The sequence below is a fragment of the Saxophila tyrrhenica genome (assembly GCF_035928015.1).
Source record: "Saxophila tyrrhenica strain CCFEE 5935 chromosome Unknown scaffold_1, whole genome shotgun sequence".
Lineage (NCBI taxonomy): Eukaryota > Fungi > Ascomycota > Dothideomycetes > Mycosphaerellales > Extremaceae > Saxophila > Saxophila tyrrhenica.
The window spans coordinates 386,372-406,827 of NW_027041733.1; the positions used below are offsets into that span (position 1 = coordinate 386,372).

The 20,456-nt window shown below is 54.6% G+C and overlaps 9 protein-coding genes across 9 annotated transcripts; 5 read left to right on the forward strand and 4 right to left on the reverse strand.

Annotated features, from left to right (window-relative positions):
- Positions 1-348: 348 nt before the first annotated feature.
- LTR77_000174 (uncharacterized protein) lies at positions 349-3,874 on the reverse strand (the record flags this gene model as incomplete). Its single annotated transcript, XM_064797442.1, has 2 exons — positions 349-380; positions 436-3,874. The coding sequence occupies 2 exons, from the start codon at positions 3,872-3,874 to the stop codon at positions 349-351; spliced, it is 3,471 nt and encodes a 1,156-aa protein (XP_064663676.1).
- A 1,330-nt stretch (positions 3,875-5,204) lies between these two features.
- Positions 5,205-6,231, forward strand: TSC13 (3-oxo-5a-steroid 4- dehydrogenase; the record flags this gene model as incomplete). The annotated part of the gene is made up of 3 exons (XM_064797443.1): positions 5,205-5,244; positions 5,300-5,515; positions 5,567-6,231. 3 exons carry the CDS (start codon positions 5,205-5,207, stop codon positions 6,229-6,231), a joined length of 921 nt encoding a protein of 306 aa, XP_064663677.1.
- Positions 6,232-7,028: 797 nt separating this feature from the next.
- Positions 7,029-8,163, forward strand: EST1 (Telomerase-binding protein; the record flags this gene model as incomplete). Its single annotated transcript, XM_064797444.1, has 3 exons — positions 7,029-7,427; positions 7,484-7,741; positions 7,867-8,163. The coding sequence occupies 3 exons, from the start codon at positions 7,029-7,031 to the stop codon at positions 8,161-8,163; spliced, it is 954 nt and encodes a 317-aa protein (XP_064663678.1).
- A 1,557-nt stretch (positions 8,164-9,720) lies between these two features.
- On the reverse strand, positions 9,721-11,547 carry LTR77_000177 (uncharacterized protein; the record flags this gene model as incomplete). The annotated part of the gene is made up of 2 exons (XM_064797445.1): positions 9,721-10,381; positions 10,850-11,547. 2 exons carry the CDS (start codon positions 11,545-11,547, stop codon positions 9,721-9,723), a joined length of 1,359 nt encoding a protein of 452 aa, XP_064663679.1.
- Positions 11,548-11,915: 368 nt separating this feature from the next.
- Positions 11,916-12,599, reverse strand: LTR77_000178 (uncharacterized protein; the record flags this gene model as incomplete). The annotated part of the gene is made up of 2 exons (XM_064797446.1): positions 11,916-12,157; positions 12,215-12,599. 2 exons carry the CDS (start codon positions 12,597-12,599, stop codon positions 11,916-11,918), a joined length of 627 nt encoding a protein of 208 aa, XP_064663680.1.
- Positions 12,600-13,160: 561 nt separating this feature from the next.
- On the forward strand, positions 13,161-14,206 carry MOB1 (Mitotic exit network component; the record flags this gene model as incomplete). Its single annotated transcript, XM_064797447.1, has 2 exons — positions 13,161-13,662; positions 13,722-14,206. The coding sequence occupies 2 exons, from the start codon at positions 13,161-13,163 to the stop codon at positions 14,204-14,206; spliced, it is 987 nt and encodes a 328-aa protein (XP_064663681.1).
- Positions 14,207-14,685: 479 nt separating this feature from the next.
- Positions 14,686-15,843, forward strand: rpb3 (RNA polymerase II subunit 3; the record flags this gene model as incomplete). The annotated part of the gene is made up of 2 exons (XM_064797448.1): positions 14,686-14,754; positions 14,809-15,843. The coding sequence occupies 2 exons, from the start codon at positions 14,686-14,688 to the stop codon at positions 15,841-15,843; spliced, it is 1,104 nt and encodes a 367-aa protein (XP_064663682.1).
- A 535-nt stretch (positions 15,844-16,378) lies between these two features.
- Positions 16,379-17,143, forward strand: LTR77_000181 (uncharacterized protein; the record flags this gene model as incomplete). The annotated part of the gene is made up of 2 exons (XM_064797449.1): positions 16,379-16,691; positions 16,716-17,143. The coding sequence occupies 2 exons, from the start codon at positions 16,379-16,381 to the stop codon at positions 17,141-17,143; spliced, it is 741 nt and encodes a 246-aa protein (XP_064663683.1).
- Positions 17,144-17,423: 280 nt separating this feature from the next.
- On the reverse strand, positions 17,424-17,840 carry LTR77_000182 (uncharacterized protein; the record flags this gene model as incomplete). The annotated part of the gene is made up of 1 exon (XM_064797450.1): positions 17,424-17,840. One exon carries the CDS (start codon positions 17,838-17,840, stop codon positions 17,424-17,426), a length of 417 nt encoding a protein of 138 aa, XP_064663684.1.
- Positions 17,841-20,456: the final 2,616 nt, after the last annotated feature.

Consider the following 20,456-nt stretch of genomic DNA (forward strand, 5'->3'; position numbering starts at 1 on the left):
TATATATCTGGAACCACGTGCAATGGCGAATTCTGAAGGAGGCGAGGCTGATGTGGTCAGTTCTGGGGAAAACTGCGAGGTGAGCAAGTGGGCATGACATTCGCCTCTGGAGAGCACGACCGCTGCTCGAATCGACAACGAGGCAAAATGGGGGACATATGCTGCATAACTCATGACGTGCCTCGTTTTTGCTTTTTCAACAAATCTATGGACTAACATTGATTGGAAGGATGCATCTTCACGCGCGGCAGGGCCATTGTACTCTCTGGACGCTCCCGTCGGCATCACAGTCAAGTGAAAGACGAAACGCAGCCGCGCAACCCTCAAATGTGACTTCCGATACACGCCTCAAACACCGCCATCCCAATTCACCTTCATACCTGTACCAGCAAGTCAGCATCCGCGTCCCAATCCTGTGGTAACAACAAGACTCACTAGTGGGAAACGGAAAATACATATCCCACTTCTCCGTCAAGAAAGCATGATAATGCCACTCCTCGGGAATCACATCCAAATCCCCCGGCACAAACTCCTTCACCACCTTCTTCACCCGACTCTCCGCGAACGGATCCCGCCCCACCATCATCGTCGCCGCACGCAACCCGTCCAGCTTCGCGACCGTCTTCAGCATCGTCGTCAGCGCCACCCGCGTCATCGGCTGCCCGAGGCATTGATGCGGTCCGTCGCCGAGTTGGATGTAAGCTTCGATCGGGCGGGTGAGGTCGAGTTTGTCTGGGTTGGGGAAGACTCGCGGGTCGCGGGAGGCGGCTTTGAGGTTCACCATGATGCGGTCGCCGGGCTGGAAGTGGAATTCCTGCGGGTAGCCGGGGATGTTGTTGTTGTCGACAATGGTGATGGACTTTTGCGCTTCGCGCATCACGCCTGTCTCGGCGGCGAGGCGGATGCCTTCGAGCGCGTACTTTGTCAGTTTCTCGTCGGCGGCTGGGGTGTCTTGCTTCGCGAGCCTGGCGACCTCTGGCATATGCTCCTTTCCTTCGCCGAGATAGAAATCCATCATCTGTCCGAATAGCTGGCCCTGCGGCGCTACCATCCCACCCAGCGTACCCATGATGTTGCCCCAGACGATGTCGGCGACGCTTGAATCCTTCTTGCAGAGCTGCGCAATCATGTGTACGCCGTAATCCTTCAACGGCCTGGACGTAGGCTTAATGGCTTCAATAAGCGTCTCCGCCACCGCGCCCGTATTCTTGATCGCTGCGACTTGGACTTGCATCACATTCCCCAGCATCTGCGTAGCCTCATACGCCTTCTGCCGCAGCGGGAAGGACTTCGGCGGGTCGATGTCGAAGAAGATGCAGATGAAGATGGCGGCGCATATAAGGTAGAGTTGGGACTCGGTGAAAATGCCGCGAGGGAAGTCCGCGGTCTTGAGCGGGACGGAGAACATTTCTGCTGCGAAGTGGACGTGGGCGAGATTGCCCACGTCGCGGATGAGGTCGACTTGGCTCACGCCGGCGAGCTTGTAGCTCTTCTGTTTGAGGAGGTTGGTCGTGGTTTCGGCGTAGAAGTCTCGGACGGCCGCGAGCCACTTCTCGTTGCCAAAGGGGATGCCACTGCTGGGCTCGCCGTTGTATAGTACTCCCTTCATCAGCTGTCTTGAAGCGGCATTTGCTGGGCCGTCGCCGGCGAGCATGAAGTTCTTTGCTGCCGGACCCATGAGGAACTCCATTGCTTTGCCCCATGTGACGTGAAAGGAGTCTTGGTCGTTGAGGATTGCTTTGGCGGCGGCGTGGGTGAAAACGACTGCAGGCTGCTTGACAGGGGCTGGTTTGTCAAAGTTGTACTTGTGCGCTTTGCCTAGCCTTTGGAGCACATCTTTCATGCCGTCTGGGCCGTCAGGGATGGTGAGTGGATAGTGCACGTACAGTGATGCCGGGTCGAAGTTGTTCGGCAATGCTCGCAGGAAGAGCTTGTAGAAGACGCAGCCGTTGTCGATGCTGAGATCTGACGAAGCTTCCTGGAAGCCCCAGCTCGTGAGCGCGGCTGGCGTGTACGACGAAGTATAGAAGCGGTCGCCTCTGACGAGAGCTACCGCATCGGAGAGCACACCACGACTGATGGTGTATGAAGGACACAGACCCGAACCAGGCAGCATAGGCGTTTTGGCATCCTCGACAATAAGCCCAGGGTACAGCTCGACCTCATCTGGTGTGTCGTAGAGATGCTTGAGTGCTTCCGCAACCTCCTTGTTTGTCGTGATCGACTCGAAGGTCTTGTGACGCTCAAGTGCAAAGTGCTCGCGGAATTCGTTGAGCGTAGCGACCCTCCAAGTCCTGGCTTGCATGATGCCCAAGATCTCAATAGCTTTCATGACAGCCGGAACCTGCTGTGGGCCCATAGCGTTGGCACAGTCGTCGATGCCCGCAGTGATGATCTTCGCCAAGTCGTTGTCGCTGTAATTGCCCTTGAACGGCCCATCCTTGATGCGCGAGAGTCGTTCTGAATCAAGAGCTGGGAACGGCCGCTCTTCTGGTTGCGCATCCGTCAATTTCTTCTCATCCTCTGCGAGCTTGGTGAAGAGCTGTCTCAGGCCGTCTTTCGTGGCGATCTCGGAAGGCTTCAGCTTCGGGAACATCTGGTGGAAGAGAGCATGTGTCCATTTGTCGTCGCGCTCAGAGACTGCTGAGTGCCATCGATACACCAGGTTAAACTCGCAGGAGACTTGGTTGCCGGTGCCGGTGGGAGGACCATCTGAAATATCCACCCGGGGGTTGAGTGCCCAGTTATCGTCGGTCCGGTTTAGGTTGAGGATGGTGCGGACGTAGTCAATCAAGATGATATTCACGTACAGGCCGCAAGTGATGAGACGCCCTGTCTGGAATAGATCGTCGTCCCGTCGATTGATGCTCTCGCCATACCTCTCGACATTGGGCTTCCTCGGGTTCTCCGAGAAGCGGCCGTCCTCGTTGATCAAGGCAAGCTGCTCCACGACATAATTGTGGTAGCGATTGAACATGATGAGTAAGGCTCCGACACCAGGCGGAAAGGACAGCAGACGAGTTTCTGAGAAACAGTCCGGCTTGATCTTGCCGTTCTTGAACGTCCTCATGCGCTTCTGATCGTCCCAAGTACTGCCGTAGAGAGGAGCGAGATCCAAATACGAAGATGTGTCGGAGACGTTGTAGTCGTGTCTGTTGGTCTTGAAGACATCGTGGATGATGATGGAGGCTAGGTAGAAGAGCATGCTTGAAATCTTGTTTGGATGCTCTGTGCCTTCCGGTGACTTCCTGGCTAGGACAGTATCAAAGAGCACCGCAGGGTCTGGCATTGCTCCACCTCTAAGCGACTTGGGAGGGACAGTCCTCGCGTACGGCATGCCGGCTGCACCGATCTGGGGGCACATGTAGTTGTTCTTGCTGCCATCCGGCTGACGGTAGATAAACTCGTCGCTCAGCAGCATCTGGGGAGGGTGCTGAAGGTCGTTCCATAGAGTGGTGATGAAAGTGTTGGTGATGTTCTTGCTGACTAGGTCATCAGGGAGACATGCAGCGGCCTGGATGAGACGTTCCATGAGGTAGGTCTTGTCGTCGATTGGCTGATCAAGAGACGAGTGCTTCACTACTTCCGCCAGATCTTCGACGCGGTCAAACCCAAGAGTGCTGATATCACGGAGTATGGTCTTGAGATCGTAGAGAGCCGAGTCTCGCTGCGGTTTGGGTAAATCTGAGCCATCTCCGGTCTGTGTTGGCAAAGGCGCCCTGATGGCATCGAGCAACGACCATAGATTCGACACAGAGTTTCCGACACGTTCCCGTAGATCGTCCAGTGTGGATAGATCTGCTGACGTAGACGTACCATTCGTGAGAGGGATGCTGTCAGGCATATTGCCGCTGTCCGACCAAGTCTTGGCCATTGTTGCCCTGATTGCAATTGGTGTCAGCAATGCCGCCTAGGTTGTATGCATGTACAAAAAGCAAAAAAAGATGCTGCATCGGTTGCTTCGCGCTGGCGAGCCATTGTTTATGGCGGCACGAGAGCAGGAGTGGGCTGAGGTCTCTTTGTTCGATGGACGGTGCTCGCCTAAGAACTCCAGAATCGAACATCAAGCCTCCACAGACCTCAGTTTGGTCAAAGGGGGTTGCTCTTCATGTTGTAGTTGCGAAGTGTTGGTTCTGTCTGATGGAGCTGCAGTGGCGTTTATATCTTCTTGATGCTGCCGAAATATGTGCAACCGGGTTCGCCTCGTCGACGGTGTCGCATCGTTGGGTTGTACGGTACTCGTATTGCATCCCATTGTAAGAGCCGTGTCCAAGGCTCCACTGCTTCAAAGGCGGAGTCGGTTTGCACTGATGCCTCGTTTCCAGAGGTTTCGAGGGGGCTGTTCAGTCGCTGCTTCCAGCTTCAAGTCTCGTGGAAGACTCCGACTGAATGCGTGGAAAGACCGACCATCGAAGCGCGAAAAGAAAGTTCTGATCTCTTGCCATTGTAACAGGACACATACGTACCAGGTTGTGGTGGAACCACGGTAGAATCAAAAGCCTTGAATGAGTGGCTATTGCCCAGTGAACCAAGGAAGTTAAAGCTTTGGAGAAGTAGTAGAAGGAGTATGCGATCTCAATGAGACGGCTCAAGCAACGACTTCCACTTCCTGGTGACGAAGTATCTTTTTGAGAAGTAGATGTCACCGCTGCTTCACCATGATAGTGGAGCAGTGCGGCTGGCGAGGCTTGCAGCTACCTCGTGCACCAGCAACAGGACGAGCAAATAGAGTGATGGCAGGGCATTAGATGTGAGAAGAAATAGCAAACTTCTCTCGACGTTGCTTACCGCGTGCATGTGAGACGGCGCTAGCGATGCGGGTTGAGGTATGAGGAGATCGGTCAGGCAATGGGCTGAGGTCGCTGTCGCCGATGCCTGGTGGCGAACCTCGAGCTGGTGTCAATGCAAGGCTGATAGTCACGTAGAAAAGAAGGCAATGAGCTGGAATAAAAGGTAATCCAGGAGATGTGGTTGGTCGTCTCCTTGCAGTACCTTGCAGCTGAATGAGGAAGGAACCGTGCGGGCCGAGCACCAGCCTTGGTATGATATCGACAAGCCACGTTCAGCTCGACGACAAGTACTGGTACACCACTCCCATTGGCCTTGGAAGGATTCAGCTGGGTGCTACGTCTCGGGTCGGACCAGGAGCATTGCAAATGTCACCGCTTTGAACCTCAAAATCTTAGCAACCAGCTCGTCCAACAATGGCGTCCAAGCCAGTCAGCCTGAAGGTACAGCCTAGAGGTACATCACGAGTGTAGTAGTCTTGCGAATGGAGCAGTGCTAATCGACTGCACAGGCAAGAAGATTCGGGGTCTGCCCAGTGAATGCAGCATCTACCTGCAAGGAAGCACGACCGACCTCTACCAACGGATAGCGAAACAGTCGAACTTTTCGATACATCGGCTGCGTATCACAAAGGCAGAAGATGGCAAGCCCGTCCCGAACGACAAGAGTGTGTCGATAGACAGCACGGGCTTAAGAGATGGAGCTACGATACAGGTGAAGGATCTCGGTATGAACACGCAGTGAGAACGGACGAAGAATGCATCTGACAACCATACAGGCCCGCAAATCGCCTGGCGAACCGTCTTTATAATCGAATACGCCGGCCCACTCCTCATCCACCCGCTCTTCTACTTCCTCCGACCCTACATCTACAAGAACGCACCAGCCGAGCCCTCGACCCTCCAAACCCTCTCATGCCTCACCATAACCCTCCATTTCCTCAAGCGCGAGCTCGAGACCATGTTCGTCCACCGCTTCAGCAACGCGACAATGCCAGCCTTCAACATCTTCAAGAACTCGGCACACTACTGGTTGCTATCCGGCCTGCTCATCGCCTACTTTACTTACGCTCCCAACTCAATGACTGCTACCGAAAGCAGCCCAGCTCTTACATACACCGGTCTGGCGCTCTTCGTGATCGGTGAGCTAGGCAACTTGAACGCGCACCTCGTCCTTCGGTCTTTACGGTCCTCAGGCGGCACAGAGCGAGGTGTCCCGAAAGGTCTGGGCTTCAACTGGGTCACCTGTCCCAACTACCTGTTCGAGTCGATTGCATGGCTGGGAATCATGATGATCAACAAGTCGTGGAGCACGGGGATCTTTGTCGCGGCCGCGGTAGGGCAGATGGCGCTGTGGGCGAAGAAGAAGGAGAATCGGTATCGGAAGGAGCTGGGGCCGAAGTACAAGAAGAAGCGGTTTGCGATGATACCTGGTGTGTGGTAGGGTCTGAGTATTGGGCAGTGAGCGGTGTGTATGGCACTGCTGACGTAGGGATACGATGCGCAGCTGTTGACGGCCGCGTCGCGAGCAACTCGAGACGCTTGTTTTGCAGCCCTCGCACCTTCTCACAAGTTCCTCCGACCCCAATTTTCCAGGATAGGTATGAGGTAGGTAAGGCGACCAACGACCTTGGTGCTTCAGCCTTCCTTCTCGCCGGCCTCGCAGAGCACTCCACCTTACTGTTCAAAACCCACAAAGTCAGCTCCAAGGTCACCCCGCGGTGCGCATTGTGGGCTGACGAGCTTTCTTGGACCTCGGGGCGAAATCCTCCACCTCACGCGTTCATCAGGCGAAGTAAAAGAACGAGTGAAGATACATACGCGGTGCGCCGTATTTCGAAATGGTCTGGCGAAACTTACGAGACCGACAGAAATAAGAAAATGGAATCGGGAAATTGGTCCTCTGCATCTCACTGCTGTACACTCCCCACAGAACAAAGAAGCGAGCGAACGACTGCGAGTGGATTCCACAGATTCATGTCCCACGCTCACGAGATGTCAGCCGAGCCGGTGCATAGCTCGGGCGTCTTAGCGGGACACTGAGTTTGAGCTCTGCCTACCTTTAGGTAGAGGTACCTATGCCCGCACCTCACCTGAGCCGTGGTATGAGCCAACGCGTGGAGAGGTACAAGTATTTTCTCTCTCCCTTTTCTACATTCCGACACTTCAGTCGCGCACCTCGCTGCCACGAGCATTGCTTCTCCACGTCTCTAAGCCACTCGATCTTTCCTCTCATTCAAGATGCCCTACGCTCAATCCTGGCTCGACTGGGAAGCCGCCAGCGGCGGCCGCGCGGCCCTCAAAGGCAGCCCAGAGGAGATCAGGGGCATGTCCGACCAGCTCGTCCAGGCGCTCATGCCTATAATGCCGCCGATGCCTGAAGGCGTGGATGTCGTTGAAGGCGACGTCGACGGGATCAAGTACCGCACATACACGCCTCAGGAAGGCAACGGGCCGTTCCCGATCGCTGTGTGGACGCATGGTGGTGGCTACATGACTGGAGATTTGAATATGGACCACTATCTCTGTTTGGTTGTTGCGCTGCAGACGAAGAGCGCGGTCGTGAATGTGGATTACCGTTTAGCGCCTGAGTACAAGTGGCCTACGCAGTTGGAGGATAGCTTGAAAGTGTACAAATGGGTGAGTGTCCGACTTCGCCAAGTGTCGAAGCAACAGCTAATCACCACCCTCTCCAGGCTGTCGCCAACGCTTCCTCGTTCAAAGGCAACGCCAGCAAAGTTTATACAATCGGTGGCTCCGCCGGCGGCGCCCTCGCCCTCCAAGTCGCCAACGCCGTCATCCGCGAACCAGGCCTGAAAACCAGCCTCCGCGGCATCGCCGCCATGGTCCCCTGCACCACCCACTGGGACAACGTGCCCTCCAAATACGCCTCGCACTACAATTCTTACACCGAAAACGCCCAAGGGACCCCCATCATCGACAAAGAGAGCATGGTAAGCACTGATGGTTCAAAGGGATCTCCAAGACACGACCACACTGCAAGTGGCGCTCTGAGACCTTTTGAACCTTTCCACGGAATCGAGACTTTCGCTGACCCTTTTACCCTTGCGTTCTTTAGGAGGTCTTCTACCATCACGTCGGCGCCGACCCCAAGGACCCGGGGACTTTTACGATCCTAGCCACGGACAAACATCAGGAGTTCCCGCCGGTGTATATGACGAGTTGCGAGTTTGACCCGTTGAGAGACGATGCGACGATCATGGAGATGGCGTTGAAGGATGCCGGGGTACCGGTGAAGCATGATTACTGGAAAGGGTTTCCGCATTATTTCTGGATTATCCCGGTGGTGAAGGAGGGGCAGGAGTATGTGGGGAAGTTGTGTGAGGGGATTGAGTGGTTGAAGAGTCAGATGTAGAGGTGGTTGTTATGGAGTGTACAGATGCTTACAGCTGCGTACTTACCGAGCTCCGCGAACTCTCGAAGTGCAAAGCTTCAAAGCGGCCGTCTGTCACGCCAGCTTGCTACATGTTCCAGACATGCCCCCATCTATACAAGCCTTGAGAGAAGGCACACTCAGTGTCGGCCTCACGACAGTGGAATTGTACCGCTGCGATGTCAACGTCGTCCACCTGTCGCCTAAGTTACTCGTCGACATCGTCGTGCTCGTTCCTGGCAGGATCGATCCGACATCCTTCACCGTCCTCACTTCCTGCGTAGTTATCCAAACACCGTCTAGGTGTGTTCGCGATATCGCCGCAAGCGTAGTCGGCAATAGGAGCTGACCAGGTGCGAGCATGTGAGTCGTAAATGAGAAGTGTTGTACGCTTGGCTGTGGTATCTCTTGCGAGAGCCACTGTACAGCTAATGAAACCAAATCTGACGAAGATGATGATGGCGTTGGCGTGACAGTGAGGCTTTGTGTCCTCACCATCGTCGTAACAGAGACAGCGGATGTCGTCTCCGCGCTCAAGACCAAGGTTGAGATCGTTGCTGTGCTCCAGAGAACGAGCATGGTATCTCTGTCCGGTAGAGCGTTCGATGCAGATATAGCGGCAGGCGAGGGTTGCACTGAGCTGAGCATAGTCGTGGTCTCCGTCGACGACGTCCGTGTCGCTAGGCTAATAGACTGAATCGTCGTGGCTGGGAGAAGCGACGAACGATCTTTGTGTTTCTGCGCATAGAGTGTAGGTACTCCGACGCCCAGACCAACACCACACAACGCAAGGACGACTGTCAGCAGCACGAGTCTGTTGCGCCTGTTGGAGTACCTGACGCAGCATCGATCAGCCGGCTATGAGGAAACAAGGACCATCGGGTCGAAAACTCACCACGCCTGTCTGGCCTTCGCTTGTGGCAATATCAATCCCTCATCACTGTCCGCTTGATGCGAAGACGATCTCTCCTGGAGCTCGATGTCGCTCCATGTTGTCTGGGAGCTCAGTGGCGAGCTGTTCCCTTCACATGCTCCCGTCGTCCCAGGCGTCGAAGGCGTCAAAGATCTCAGCAAGTCTGGCCAGTCCGAGCTCAAGGGGTCTGCCTTGTCTGGTGGATGCGAGACCAGCGGATTTGGACTGGGAGGTAACGAAAACGGGTACTTGTGGTCATCCGTGAAGGGGTCGTCAGCAAGCGGAGAGACCTTGGGAGTAGCCGACATGGCTGTGCAGCGCAATCAGTAACGACAGTATATGAGAAGTGCAAAGATTGAATAGAGAAACGTATGGCATAGAATGTATCATTGTAGGAAAAGTCATCAGGACAAGAAGAAACAATCGCAAACACACCGTGTAATTCCCGTGAACTCATACTTCTCATGAGATCAACTGCCCGTGAATTGTAGAACGCTGGTGCATGACGTCCTCCCTGGCAACGAGGAATCATTCACTGCTGCAAACTCCCCTTTAGCCGCATCTATGTCCAGCAGTCGATCGCCCGTCTACACTCGCTGCTCTAAAGCGTCTGGGGTCTTACCACCTTAGGCTCTTAACAGGGTCGGAGCATGAGTGTGCTTCCTCGAGCGAGTTGTCTTGTACGCCAAAGGTGTCTGTGAGGTCCACAGTGAAGCCGTCGGAGTCGCTGAATCCAGAGAAACGGTGATGATAGTGGCCGTCGGTATAACCGTAATCAGTGTGGTCGACGTCCCGGCCGTCGTCAACTGCGTCTGGAAAAGCGTCGCCGTCGTGGTCGAGTCACCGGAGGCTGATGTAGCAGTCCTAGAGCTTGCCTCTGCGTACGGTTCCGGTCTCGCAGGTGACAATGTGGCCGTGGTCTGGTGTGGCAGGGTCCTTGAGATCGTGCTCGGTACGCTGAAAGGTGGATACTCGTTCGCTGCTCCCGTTGCACCATGTTTTGGGCTTTTGCCGCTCTGCGAAACGACCACGCCGGTCATGATCGCGATTAAAGAGAGCACCGCGAGGACGAGCGCCAATCTGGCCCAGATTCGCTGACGTCTCCTCTTCGCCGCTTGCTTGGCCGGCGTATGCAAAGGTTCGGCGTCGATGTCGGCCAGAGCTTGCATATCGAGGTCTCGACTGCTGCGACTGTTCGATAATCCATAGTAGCTCGGGACGTCTGATATTCTGGTTGGCGTATGAGGTCGTGGCGGTTGCGGCGGTCGTCGGGAAGGGATGAAGGCCCTGTCAGAGGTAAAGTCTCTATCGCTGAAATAGTTCGTTGTTGTAGTGCTGTTATTGCTGTTAGCGCGGTCATGGTTGTGATTGTGCTACTTACTATAACCGCAAGCATGAGTCCGACGGCAACTGAAGGGTTAACGAGGCATTGAACAATGTTGCTTCAAGGATATGTGAGCCACAGATCACGAGACCAGAGCAGGCGAACATGAGCCGCTTGTGAAGACATCAGATGACTTGAAGGTAGAATAACTCGTGAGCACCTGGATAAGAAATAACACGAGGTGATGTTCGTGAAAAAGTACATGGATGTTTACTTACTGCCCAGCTCCCCTGTTACCATTAGCTGCAGCCTGCCCAAATCAAATGCACAAACGCCCTCTTGCTCATAACTCATTTTCAACCCTTGCAATACCCCGCCGTCAAACCAGGAAACGCTGCCTTACAAATGAAATGCCTCAAAGCCCACCTAACCCCAGTATCTTAACGCCTCGCTTCGTCGTGCAAAACATGCCCGGCACGCTGCAGAATCCCATCCACCCAGCGGTAGACGTCGTAATCTCAGATGTCGAAGATGAACTTGGTGGTGAGGACTGAGGAGTCAGAGTCTCGGGTGGCGGTGGCGATGGTGTCGGAGTTGTGCTTGTGGATGTTGTTGATGTAGATGATGTGGACGATGTCGACGTGATCGAAGAGCCCGATGTGGTAGTTGATGGCTTGGTGGAGGTGGTGGGCGTCGATGGTGTCGGTATTGGTTTTGTCGACGTCAAAAGGGTGGTCGGTGGTAGCGATGCTGTCGATGGTGTTGAAGCCGGGATTTCTTGCGTGACCGTGATGACGATTGTTGTGACTGCCGGCGCCGCAACTTGGGTCTCCGCTCTAGGAGTCTGAGCGCTGCCGGCGATCATGCTGTTGGTTTCGTCGGCGTTGTCGTGACGTCTCAGGCTAGTCGCGAGGAGAGCGGTCAGGCCAGCCAAAGCGACCAGAAGGATGAGAGCGGCGACTGCGACGATGACCTTCTTCTTGCGGCTCATGGGCGGGATGCTGCCGTTGGCAGGCTGATGACGGTAGTTGTTGGCACCGATCTGGCCTTCGAGCTGATCGAACATCCGTAAGTTGTGGTTGACCTCCGCCTCGTATGTTGGTGGGAAGTCGGCTTGAGAGGATCGCATCGTGGCATGAGTCAGCTGCTGAGATGGGCCTGAGTGCCCCTGCTCTATCTTGTTGTCTTGACCGAACATCCTGATGTTTTGGTGGTTGTTGTCGGTTGAGATGGTTGTGTAAGGTTCTTTGAAGATGAAGTCTGGTATGGGAAGACTTGAGTTGTAGGGGTGTGTTGTGCAAATAGAAGACTCGCAGGACTCGAAGAAAAACAGTAAGAAATACTCGAAGCGTCGTGTCCATCACAAGTCAATAAGCGCGAGACCAATAGTTACAATGCATTGTATTGAGGAACTTGTCAATAAAGAAAGCCGACTTCACCTTTATTGAAGCCTTGGCTCGGATGAAGTGTCGTTGAGAGCCCGCACGTGACTTTACTTCACTCCTGATGCTTGGCAAACCACTCTTCCTCGAGCATAGCCATTTCGATGTCATCAACCCACTGGCCATCAATCCACCATCGTTTACGCCTCACTCCTTCCTTCACAAAGCCGACCTTCTCGTAAACATGAAAAGCGCGTTTGTTGAAGGCGGCGACGTTGAGCTCCAGTCTGTGGCAACCGAGAGTCTTGAAGCAGTATGCCTGTGCCCATTGCAAGAGCTCTGTACCGTATCCACGGTCTGCTCGCAAGTCAGTCTATTGAGCATGCAAATGGCTGCGCAGTGGCCTTCACGTACCGTGATGCTCCTTGTCAAGCGCAATGCCAAACCGCGCAGTCCTTGTCGCAAAGTGCATGTTGTCCTGACTACTCAGCACGAACACTCCGATCGTCGGGTACCGTGCTGTGCCGTCCTTTGAAAAGTAGTCATCGTGCTTGGCCAAGGACACTGGACCGTTCTCAGGAGGCGGCTTCTCGCAGACGACGAAGAATGGCAGGCCCGACGCGCTTTCCTTCTGCGAGACCTGCTCGATGAACTTCTTCACGCTCGCTTTTGAGCTGGGGACTGGTGGGTGGAGGGAGATTGCGCTCAAGATCTCGACATCGTTCAACCACTGGGTGAAGAGATTGGTGTCCGCTTCCGGCTCGAAGGCGCGTAGCATGAGTCTTTCGGTGTAGAACATGTTGAACGGTGCTTGCAAGCTGGAAGCTGATGAAGTTTGCGAGCGACGAGAAGGAAGAAAGGCTACTACTTATCACTGCTTCCTGACGGTGCCTGAAGTGGAGCGAGCTGAACGAGCAATCTGGCAACTGGGTCCATCTCACTGCCTTCGGTGAGAACTCAACCCGCAGTCAGCCGATGGCGCCGGCCGGACTGCTGCTGGTTCTGGTAAATGCTCACGCTGATGATCGGTTGCGGCGATAAGATAGGTGGTGCAGGAGGAGTATTACGAGGCAGTAGGCGGATACGTGGACGAAAGAGAAAGTGTTTCCCCGTCAACAAGCCCGCAATCAATCTTGGCAATGACGAGCATCTTATCGTGAACATGGACGTGTACCTCTCAATTGAAGAGCGCGTCAATTCGTCTTCAACAGCATCTCGTCACTCTTTAGACCTCGTCGAGGACTCATAGACACTGCAGAGGTATGTGCGGACCACGCACATCAGCGTCACCCCGCTAACCACCTGGAATGCAGACAAACACCACCTCCAAACGAGCTGCAGAGCAGCACCACAGGACGCCATGAGCTCCTTCATCAACACAATGTTCGTGCACTACTCTCCTCCACAGCCCTACTCCCAGTCCCCCAAGCCCCTCCCGGCCCTCCACTCCAACATCCTCGCGGAGTCCGAATCCTACATCCACTTCCAACCCCCCGCCAGCCCGCAGGAAACCTACAAATCACCATTACAACGGCATCTCCACAACGCCCTCACCGAGTCTCACTCTTTCAGCAACATCCCCGCGCCAGTCCGTGTTGAGAACCGCACGCATGAAGTCCAGCGCGGCTACAGGGGCTTGGGGCATGGGATCAAGGATATCGCGAAACAGGCTGACCTCCTGACGTACAGCAACAACAATGCGCGCACGCGGAACGCAGCGTTCCAGCCGCAGAAGCGAGCGAAGGGGACAAACTCATGGCAGTTGAAGCAGTTTGCTGAGGCGACGCTGGGAAGTGGGAGTTTGAGGAAGGTGGTGCAGTTGCCGGAGGGTGAAGACAGGGATGAGTGGTTGGCTGTGAACGGTGATACCTAAATTTGTCCTTAAAGCTTCAAGGAGCGCTCACTGACGAGGGTGATGCAGTCGTCGACTTCTACAACCAGATCAACCTCCTCTACGGCGCCATCACCGAGTTCTGCTCTCCACAATCTTGCCCGGAGATGAAAGCAACAGACGAGTTCGAGTACCTCTGGCACGACCCTCCAGCCTTCCCCAAGCCCACTCGTCTTCCCGCACCCACCTACATCAGCCACCTCCTCAATTGGACTTCATCCCACCTCAGCAACCCCGCAGTATTCCCAACGCAGCCCGGCGTGCCATTCCCTGAAGGCTTCGAGAAGACGGTCAAAGTACTGTTCAAGCGGCTGTACAGAATCTACGCGCACATCTACTGCCACCACTACAGCGTTGTGCGCGGGCTGGGGCTGGAAGCGCACCTGAACACCGGATTCAAGCATTACGTGCTGTTTGTGGAGGAGTTTGGGTTGGCGGACGAGAAGGGCGCGAAGAAGGGGGAATGGTTTGGGCCGCTGGGGGAGCTTGTGGAGAGCATGTTGAGGAGCGATTGAGGTTGAGGGATATGACATCGGAGCGGCGTTCGAGGGATTGAGGGTAGCATGGGAGTGCATCGGCAGGGACTGGCAAACGACCCATGGCGTTTTGATGGTGAATGAGTAGGACGTTTTTCAATGTACCAATACATGACGACCTTCAGCTGGCGGCACTGGCCTATAGTACCAGCAATGATACCGATTCGCTGTCATCACGAAGATCTTCTTCACATCTCCTTCACTTCCAGCTATCCAGTCTTGATACATTTCATGTGAAAGTGGTCCGTGTGATCAGCCTCTTGCCGAAGTTCTACCGGCGCATTCCATCTTCGACTTCACCTACTGCAGCGATTTAAAGATTGACCACCAACGCAAATTTATTTTACCAGCCAGCCCACACTCTGCTGTTTCGTTTCGGGGACCTGCTACGCCTTTCACATAACTTCACACTAACACTGTCCTTCCGTCTTAGAGAGCAGAGACACAGGACCGCAAAGATGGACTACGAGCCGTATGGCAACGGCATGAACGATGAAGATGCAGGACCACGAGTGACCATCCGACGAGTGAGCAAGAGTCCACACGCTCTTCAGTGGGCGGCACTGACTTTCTGAACCCAGTCAAACCGCACCACTATCGACTTCGTCCTCTCCAATACCTCCCTCGCCCTCGCAAACTCCCTCCGCCGAACGATGCTCGCCGAAATCCCCACCCTCGCCGTCGACCTTGTCGAAATCCACGCCAACACCTCCGTCCTCGCTGATGAATTTCTCGCACACAGATTAGGCCTCATACCCCTCAGCGCGCGCGACATCGACAAGCTGCTCTACGGACGGGACTGCACCTGTGATGACTTCTGCGACAACTGCGCATGCTTCTTACGGCTGAACGCTGTGAACAGGAACTCCGACGAGAACATGAAGATCTTCGCGCGCGACCTCACATTAGAGACGAGAGATGGAAGACCGGTCGAGCCCTGGCCGGCAGGTCACAACGCAGGCATGGATGGAGAGCAGGAATTACCCACGCGCGGACAACCGATCATCATGGACGAAGGACAGAAAGGACCGCTAATCTGCCAGCTACGCAAAGGCCAGGAGCTCAGAGTCCGCTGCATCGCGAAGAAAGGCATCGCGAAAGAGCACTCCAAATGGGCGCCCACAGCAGCCATCGGCTTCGAGTACGACCCGCACAACAAGCTCCGCCACACCCAGCTCTGGTACGAAGCAAATGCGAAAGAAGAATGGCCCCTCACAGCGAACGCAGACTGGGAAGAGCCGCCCCAAGAAGGTCAGCGGTTCGAGTATGAGGCCGAGCCCGATTCGTTCTACATCAACCTCGAAGGCACGGGTGTGATGCCGCCAGATTCGGTGATGCATAACGGGATCAGGACGTTGCAGGAGAAGCTGGCAAATGTGATCAAGGGGCTGAGCGATGAGGGGGATGCTGGGGTTCCGAATGGGATGGGTGGTGGGAGTCCGATGGACGGGGTGATGAACGGGGGCGGTACAGCCTACGGAAACCAGACTGCGTACGGCGGTGGCATGTCCGCTTACGGTGGAGGTGTGGGCGGACAATCCGCGTATGGTGGCAACATGGGGGCGTTTTCATCCTACGGCGGAGCTGCAACGCCGTACGGTGGTTATCGAGGCTGAGGAGCAAGCGGAACGTGGGCTCGAGACGAACATTACTTAAGGCTCATGATGCATGGCGCTGCGATGGCTGCTTCGACATTGGGAAGCATAGCGACGGCGTTTGATGGCACACGGTCAGCCACTACCAAGCTGGCAAAATGAAGAGCTTGCGGAAAAGTTTCCAGTGGCTACAAGAGTCTATCGAGGAGGTTGGCAACGCTGTTACAGTACTCGGTATCAAGACTTTATGGGCGAGAGACGCCGCTTCGCTCGCCTTTGATAACTGGCTCTGTGGTGATCGTTGCACGTTCGCTCATTTCCTCAGATGTGCTCTTCTTGCGTTGCCCTCGCCTTCCCTCGTGCTGCACTTGAAGCTCGCTCGTGAAAGGTGGTCCGTGCCTGCGGCTTGAACTCCGACAACAGACATCTGATCTTCCATCGACCTTGCCTCGACTTTATCCTCGCCATCCACACACGTTTTCCGATATAAAACCACTCCTCAGCAGGACATCCGAGCCTTCAAATTATATAGTAATACAGTCCACGACCAGGAGAAATGGCGATCGTGCCAACGACTACCGAAATGGCCACCAACGACTTAGCGATTTCACCTCGACCAGAAGCCAGCCTCCTAGGGCTATCCTCTGAGCTCCGCCTCGAGATCTTCAAGCACCTCTTCCACCCTTACCTGTCCAGAGAGCTTTTCACCATCTGGGACGTCTACAGCGAGGCTTACAATCAGCGGCCTTTCAGCATCCACAGACACAACCCGGACAACTACCTAGGGATCCTTCGCACATGCAAACTTTTCCACGAAGAAGCAATGGAACTGCTTTATTCTCATCTGGACCCTACGGTTTGCATCATGGGTCAGGTACGTACATGTAACAAAGACAACCCTGAACCGCCCATGGACCCGCACGACCTGATCAGTGGACGCCCGGAGACGATGAGGCTGTGGTACTTCGCGCGCCGGATGACCCTGTGCGCTTTTCTCCACCCGGGGAAGTGGAACGGGCAGCTGGTGGTTGAGCGGTTACGGAACTTTGTTCAGAATGCTCTGAGTGGGGGACGGAGGCTGAAGGAGCTGAAGATTTGTCTGACTTCAGCGGATGATGAAAAAATGCCGCGGTATTTGGGACAGGTGCTGGATGCGCTTAGTGAGTTGAGAGTGGACGGGCGGGTGAGGGTGGAGATTGACTATGATCAGTATGGAGAGGAGTGGGCGGGTTACGGGAAGGAATGTGTGGCGCTCGAAAGGACTATCCGAGGACGAAGTAAAAACAGTGCAACTCTCCATGGTGATCAGACTCCGAAGTAGCGGATTGAGAGCTTTGAGGATGGAGATCGTTGGAGGTCAGTGTGATTTGAGGATGATATTGTTTGGATCAATGAGGGCTCTGGGTATGAGGATGCTTGAATCGATGCATGAGTTCGTCCCTATCCACCGACCGATACATCTGGAGCCTCCAAGCACATCTCGCTATCGACAACATTCCCACGTCTCCGGAACACCCACCACTCGGCCAAGCGCAATGTCCTCAACCCACCTTCCTTCGACCGTTCACAACCACGCAAGGCCATTGAGAGGACTTCCGCTGTCACTCTTGCTTCCAGACAGGCGGCTGATGCGTCCTACTGGGCAGATCCCACTCATCCATCGGCGGATGCGTAAGCTCAGGACACAAATCCCGCCACGCAAAGCTATACAACTCTCGAGCAAACCTCTCCTCCTGGCGCTCGCCTATACAATACCTCACATAGTCCCCTACGGTCTCAAAAGGAACGTCCGGCATCCGCAGCTCACCACGAGTCTCCATGTGTTCGGCCGTCGGACTTTTCCTGCGTTGGAGTGGCGGGAACGGAAGAAGAGCTTCCTGCATTTTGGCAAGCTCGTCGGTGACGAGGCAGGTGAAGCATTTCCAGTCGGAGCGGGAAAGGACCAATTCGCACTCTTCATCTGGACACGGTCCAGTGGGTGCTTCTGGGTCTGTTCCAGGGAACAGCGTTCGGTGCATTGCTTTCTCGCAGAAGTCTAGAGGATATATAATGGGCCGGATGTTTTGAACACCGGAGGGGCAGACATCATAGCGGCGTACGCACATGGTCGCTGGTCAACCGGGTTGAGTTCAACAGATGCTGGTGGGTGTCTTGGGTGTCAGTATAAGGCCAAGCTAGCGAGCGCGGTGCGAGAAAATAAGTGAGGTTAGTAAGGAAGTTTTCGACGGATATGAAGTGGAGTGGCACTCACCTCATAGAAATGGTCATTCAATACTGCGCTCCCAGCGAGGCAAACGTCGGGCTTGGTCATCAATGGCTTGCTTCTCTACATTCAGATGATGCAAGAGCGCCTCCATGACTGTGTCTGGGTTATTGCTTCCTTCCGCACTGCCCATAGAACTAGCTAATCCTGGGAGAGAATCGCAGGGACGGGAAGAATCCATACATTGCGCTATGCCAGCACCTGTACATGGGAATACTCCGAGAACCCACCAGTGACTATCATACCGGGCAGGCCTACAGAACCCTTCTTCACCCGACGCACTCCATGAAGGGCCGCTAAAAGATCCCTCATCGGTAATCTCGCTGTGATTTCGCCTCGTGCAAATCACCCTCATCCATCGGCAGGTAGACGAGCTCGGGATACTTTGCGCGCCATACTCTACACCACAGCTCTCGAGCAAAGTCCGCACCAAACCCTTGCGCTACTGCATATCTCACATACGCACCCACAGGCTCCTCCTTTGGATTCGGCTGCCTCAGCCCATCGACCGGCTCAGGACAATGCTTTGGAGGGGGCGAGGGAGGCGGCGGAGGCGTAGGCGGTGACGGCCCCGCTACTCTGTACGTTTCCGGATCAAAATTTCCATCACATTGCGAGCAGCTCGAGACGCTCGCCCGGAGGTCCCATTCACTCGTCGCATCGGGACATGGCTTCATGTTGTTGTATGGGGCCGTCGAGTTGGCGTACCCTGCTAGGACGCAGAAGAAGCCTTTGGACCTGAAGCCAAGGTTCCAGCGCCTTCCGCATCGGCACACGTCGTAGTATCGTTTGCACATGGTATGAGCACCGGCGCTGAGAAGCCGATAGAGAGTGGGCTCACCACAGGTAAGTAAGCTGCAGAGTGAGGACGCTCCCGAAATTGTAAGCTGGAGTGAGCAACGTGAGGTGCCGTTGGTTAGGAAACTTACCTCAGTCCAGAACAGAGAAGCAGTGTTACACCTCATATCCGAACACTGAACTGGCAAACATTCTTTGACTCATCATTTGATTGCTACTCATGCTGACAGTAATGAATGTAGTGCAGTGCATGATACGTCAGTGCCGTGACAAGCCTGGCCATCAGCTCCTCCTGCCATGGATGCTTGTCATCCAAGACCATTAAGCATCGCAGCCTGCATCAGAAGCGGCTTGCGTTACTATACAGGGGACAGTTCGCCCCTTCGAGTGGTGGGCTGACGAGACTCGGATACTTCGCACGCCAGATTCGGTTGTAGTAGTTTCTGGCAGTGTGGGCGATGTGCCCCCGAGACACTGCATATCGAGTGTACGTCGTCAATGGCTCGATCCGTGGGTCGGGCTCCCGTAGACCTTCGAAAGCTGTCAACTCATCAGGAGACAGGACGATCTCTTCGGAAGGTTGCGCCGCAGAAGCTGAGTGTTGCTCTTGCTGTATGTCGGCCGATTTGGCAGCGGATGCTGTTTGGATGTCGTTCTCAGCTTGAAGACACGCCCAACACCGCCACCTTTCGTCGCGCAGTGTCCATTCGCAGTCCGAGTCGGGACATGATATCCATCTTTCAGAGCTGTTCCACAGTTTCTCACACCGGTATCCCATCGTATTGAGTGGGATCACTCTCCAGGCCCCGCATGAGCGTTGTACGAAGTATCGCCTGCACATCGCTGCTAGTGGGAGGTGCAGAGACGGTGATGATTTGAATATGCCGTAGGCGTAGAGTAGCTTGTTCGGAAGTGCGGTATGATGCTGACGATGGTTTGTGGAAGTAGAGAGTAATTGTCGGTTCGCTCGGTGCTTTTTGATGGAATACTGAAGAGCAATGGAAAGATCATCTTTATACCTGCAAGCGGGTGAGCAAACATCAGTCGGCTTATCCGTGGTTGGTTTCATGAATGGCGACTTAACACAATGTTGGATCAAGACGCCTGTTCCTATAATGCAGGAATCATTAACTTTTGGTGAAGCGACACAGGGCAGTATGGAACGAAGAGCAATGAGAATCCAGATCAGGAGAGAGTTGACAAGCATAGAAGAAGTTATGGTACCTTGGGCAGCAACCGTTGCCGCTCAGCCATTTTGCTTATCACCAGCCCGCCGGCGGTTTGTATTCGCTCAGATGACGAAACTGAGGGAGCGGCGCAGGATCTGGATTGGCGCCTTCCACAGACCTCAACGGCGAGGAACCGACTCTACTCGTCTTGCCCCCAAGTGATGGCCCAGACGAGCTCGTCAATGGCGGTGGTGGCGATTGATTTGGGTCAATATAGTAAGCTCGCGCCGCATCCTTCGGGATAAACCTTCTCTCGGCAATAGCTAAGATATGAATGCACACTCTCAGTAGAAGGCATGGGGACCTTGAGCTGAGGCCGAGTATTCCTCGATGTGGACGTGGCG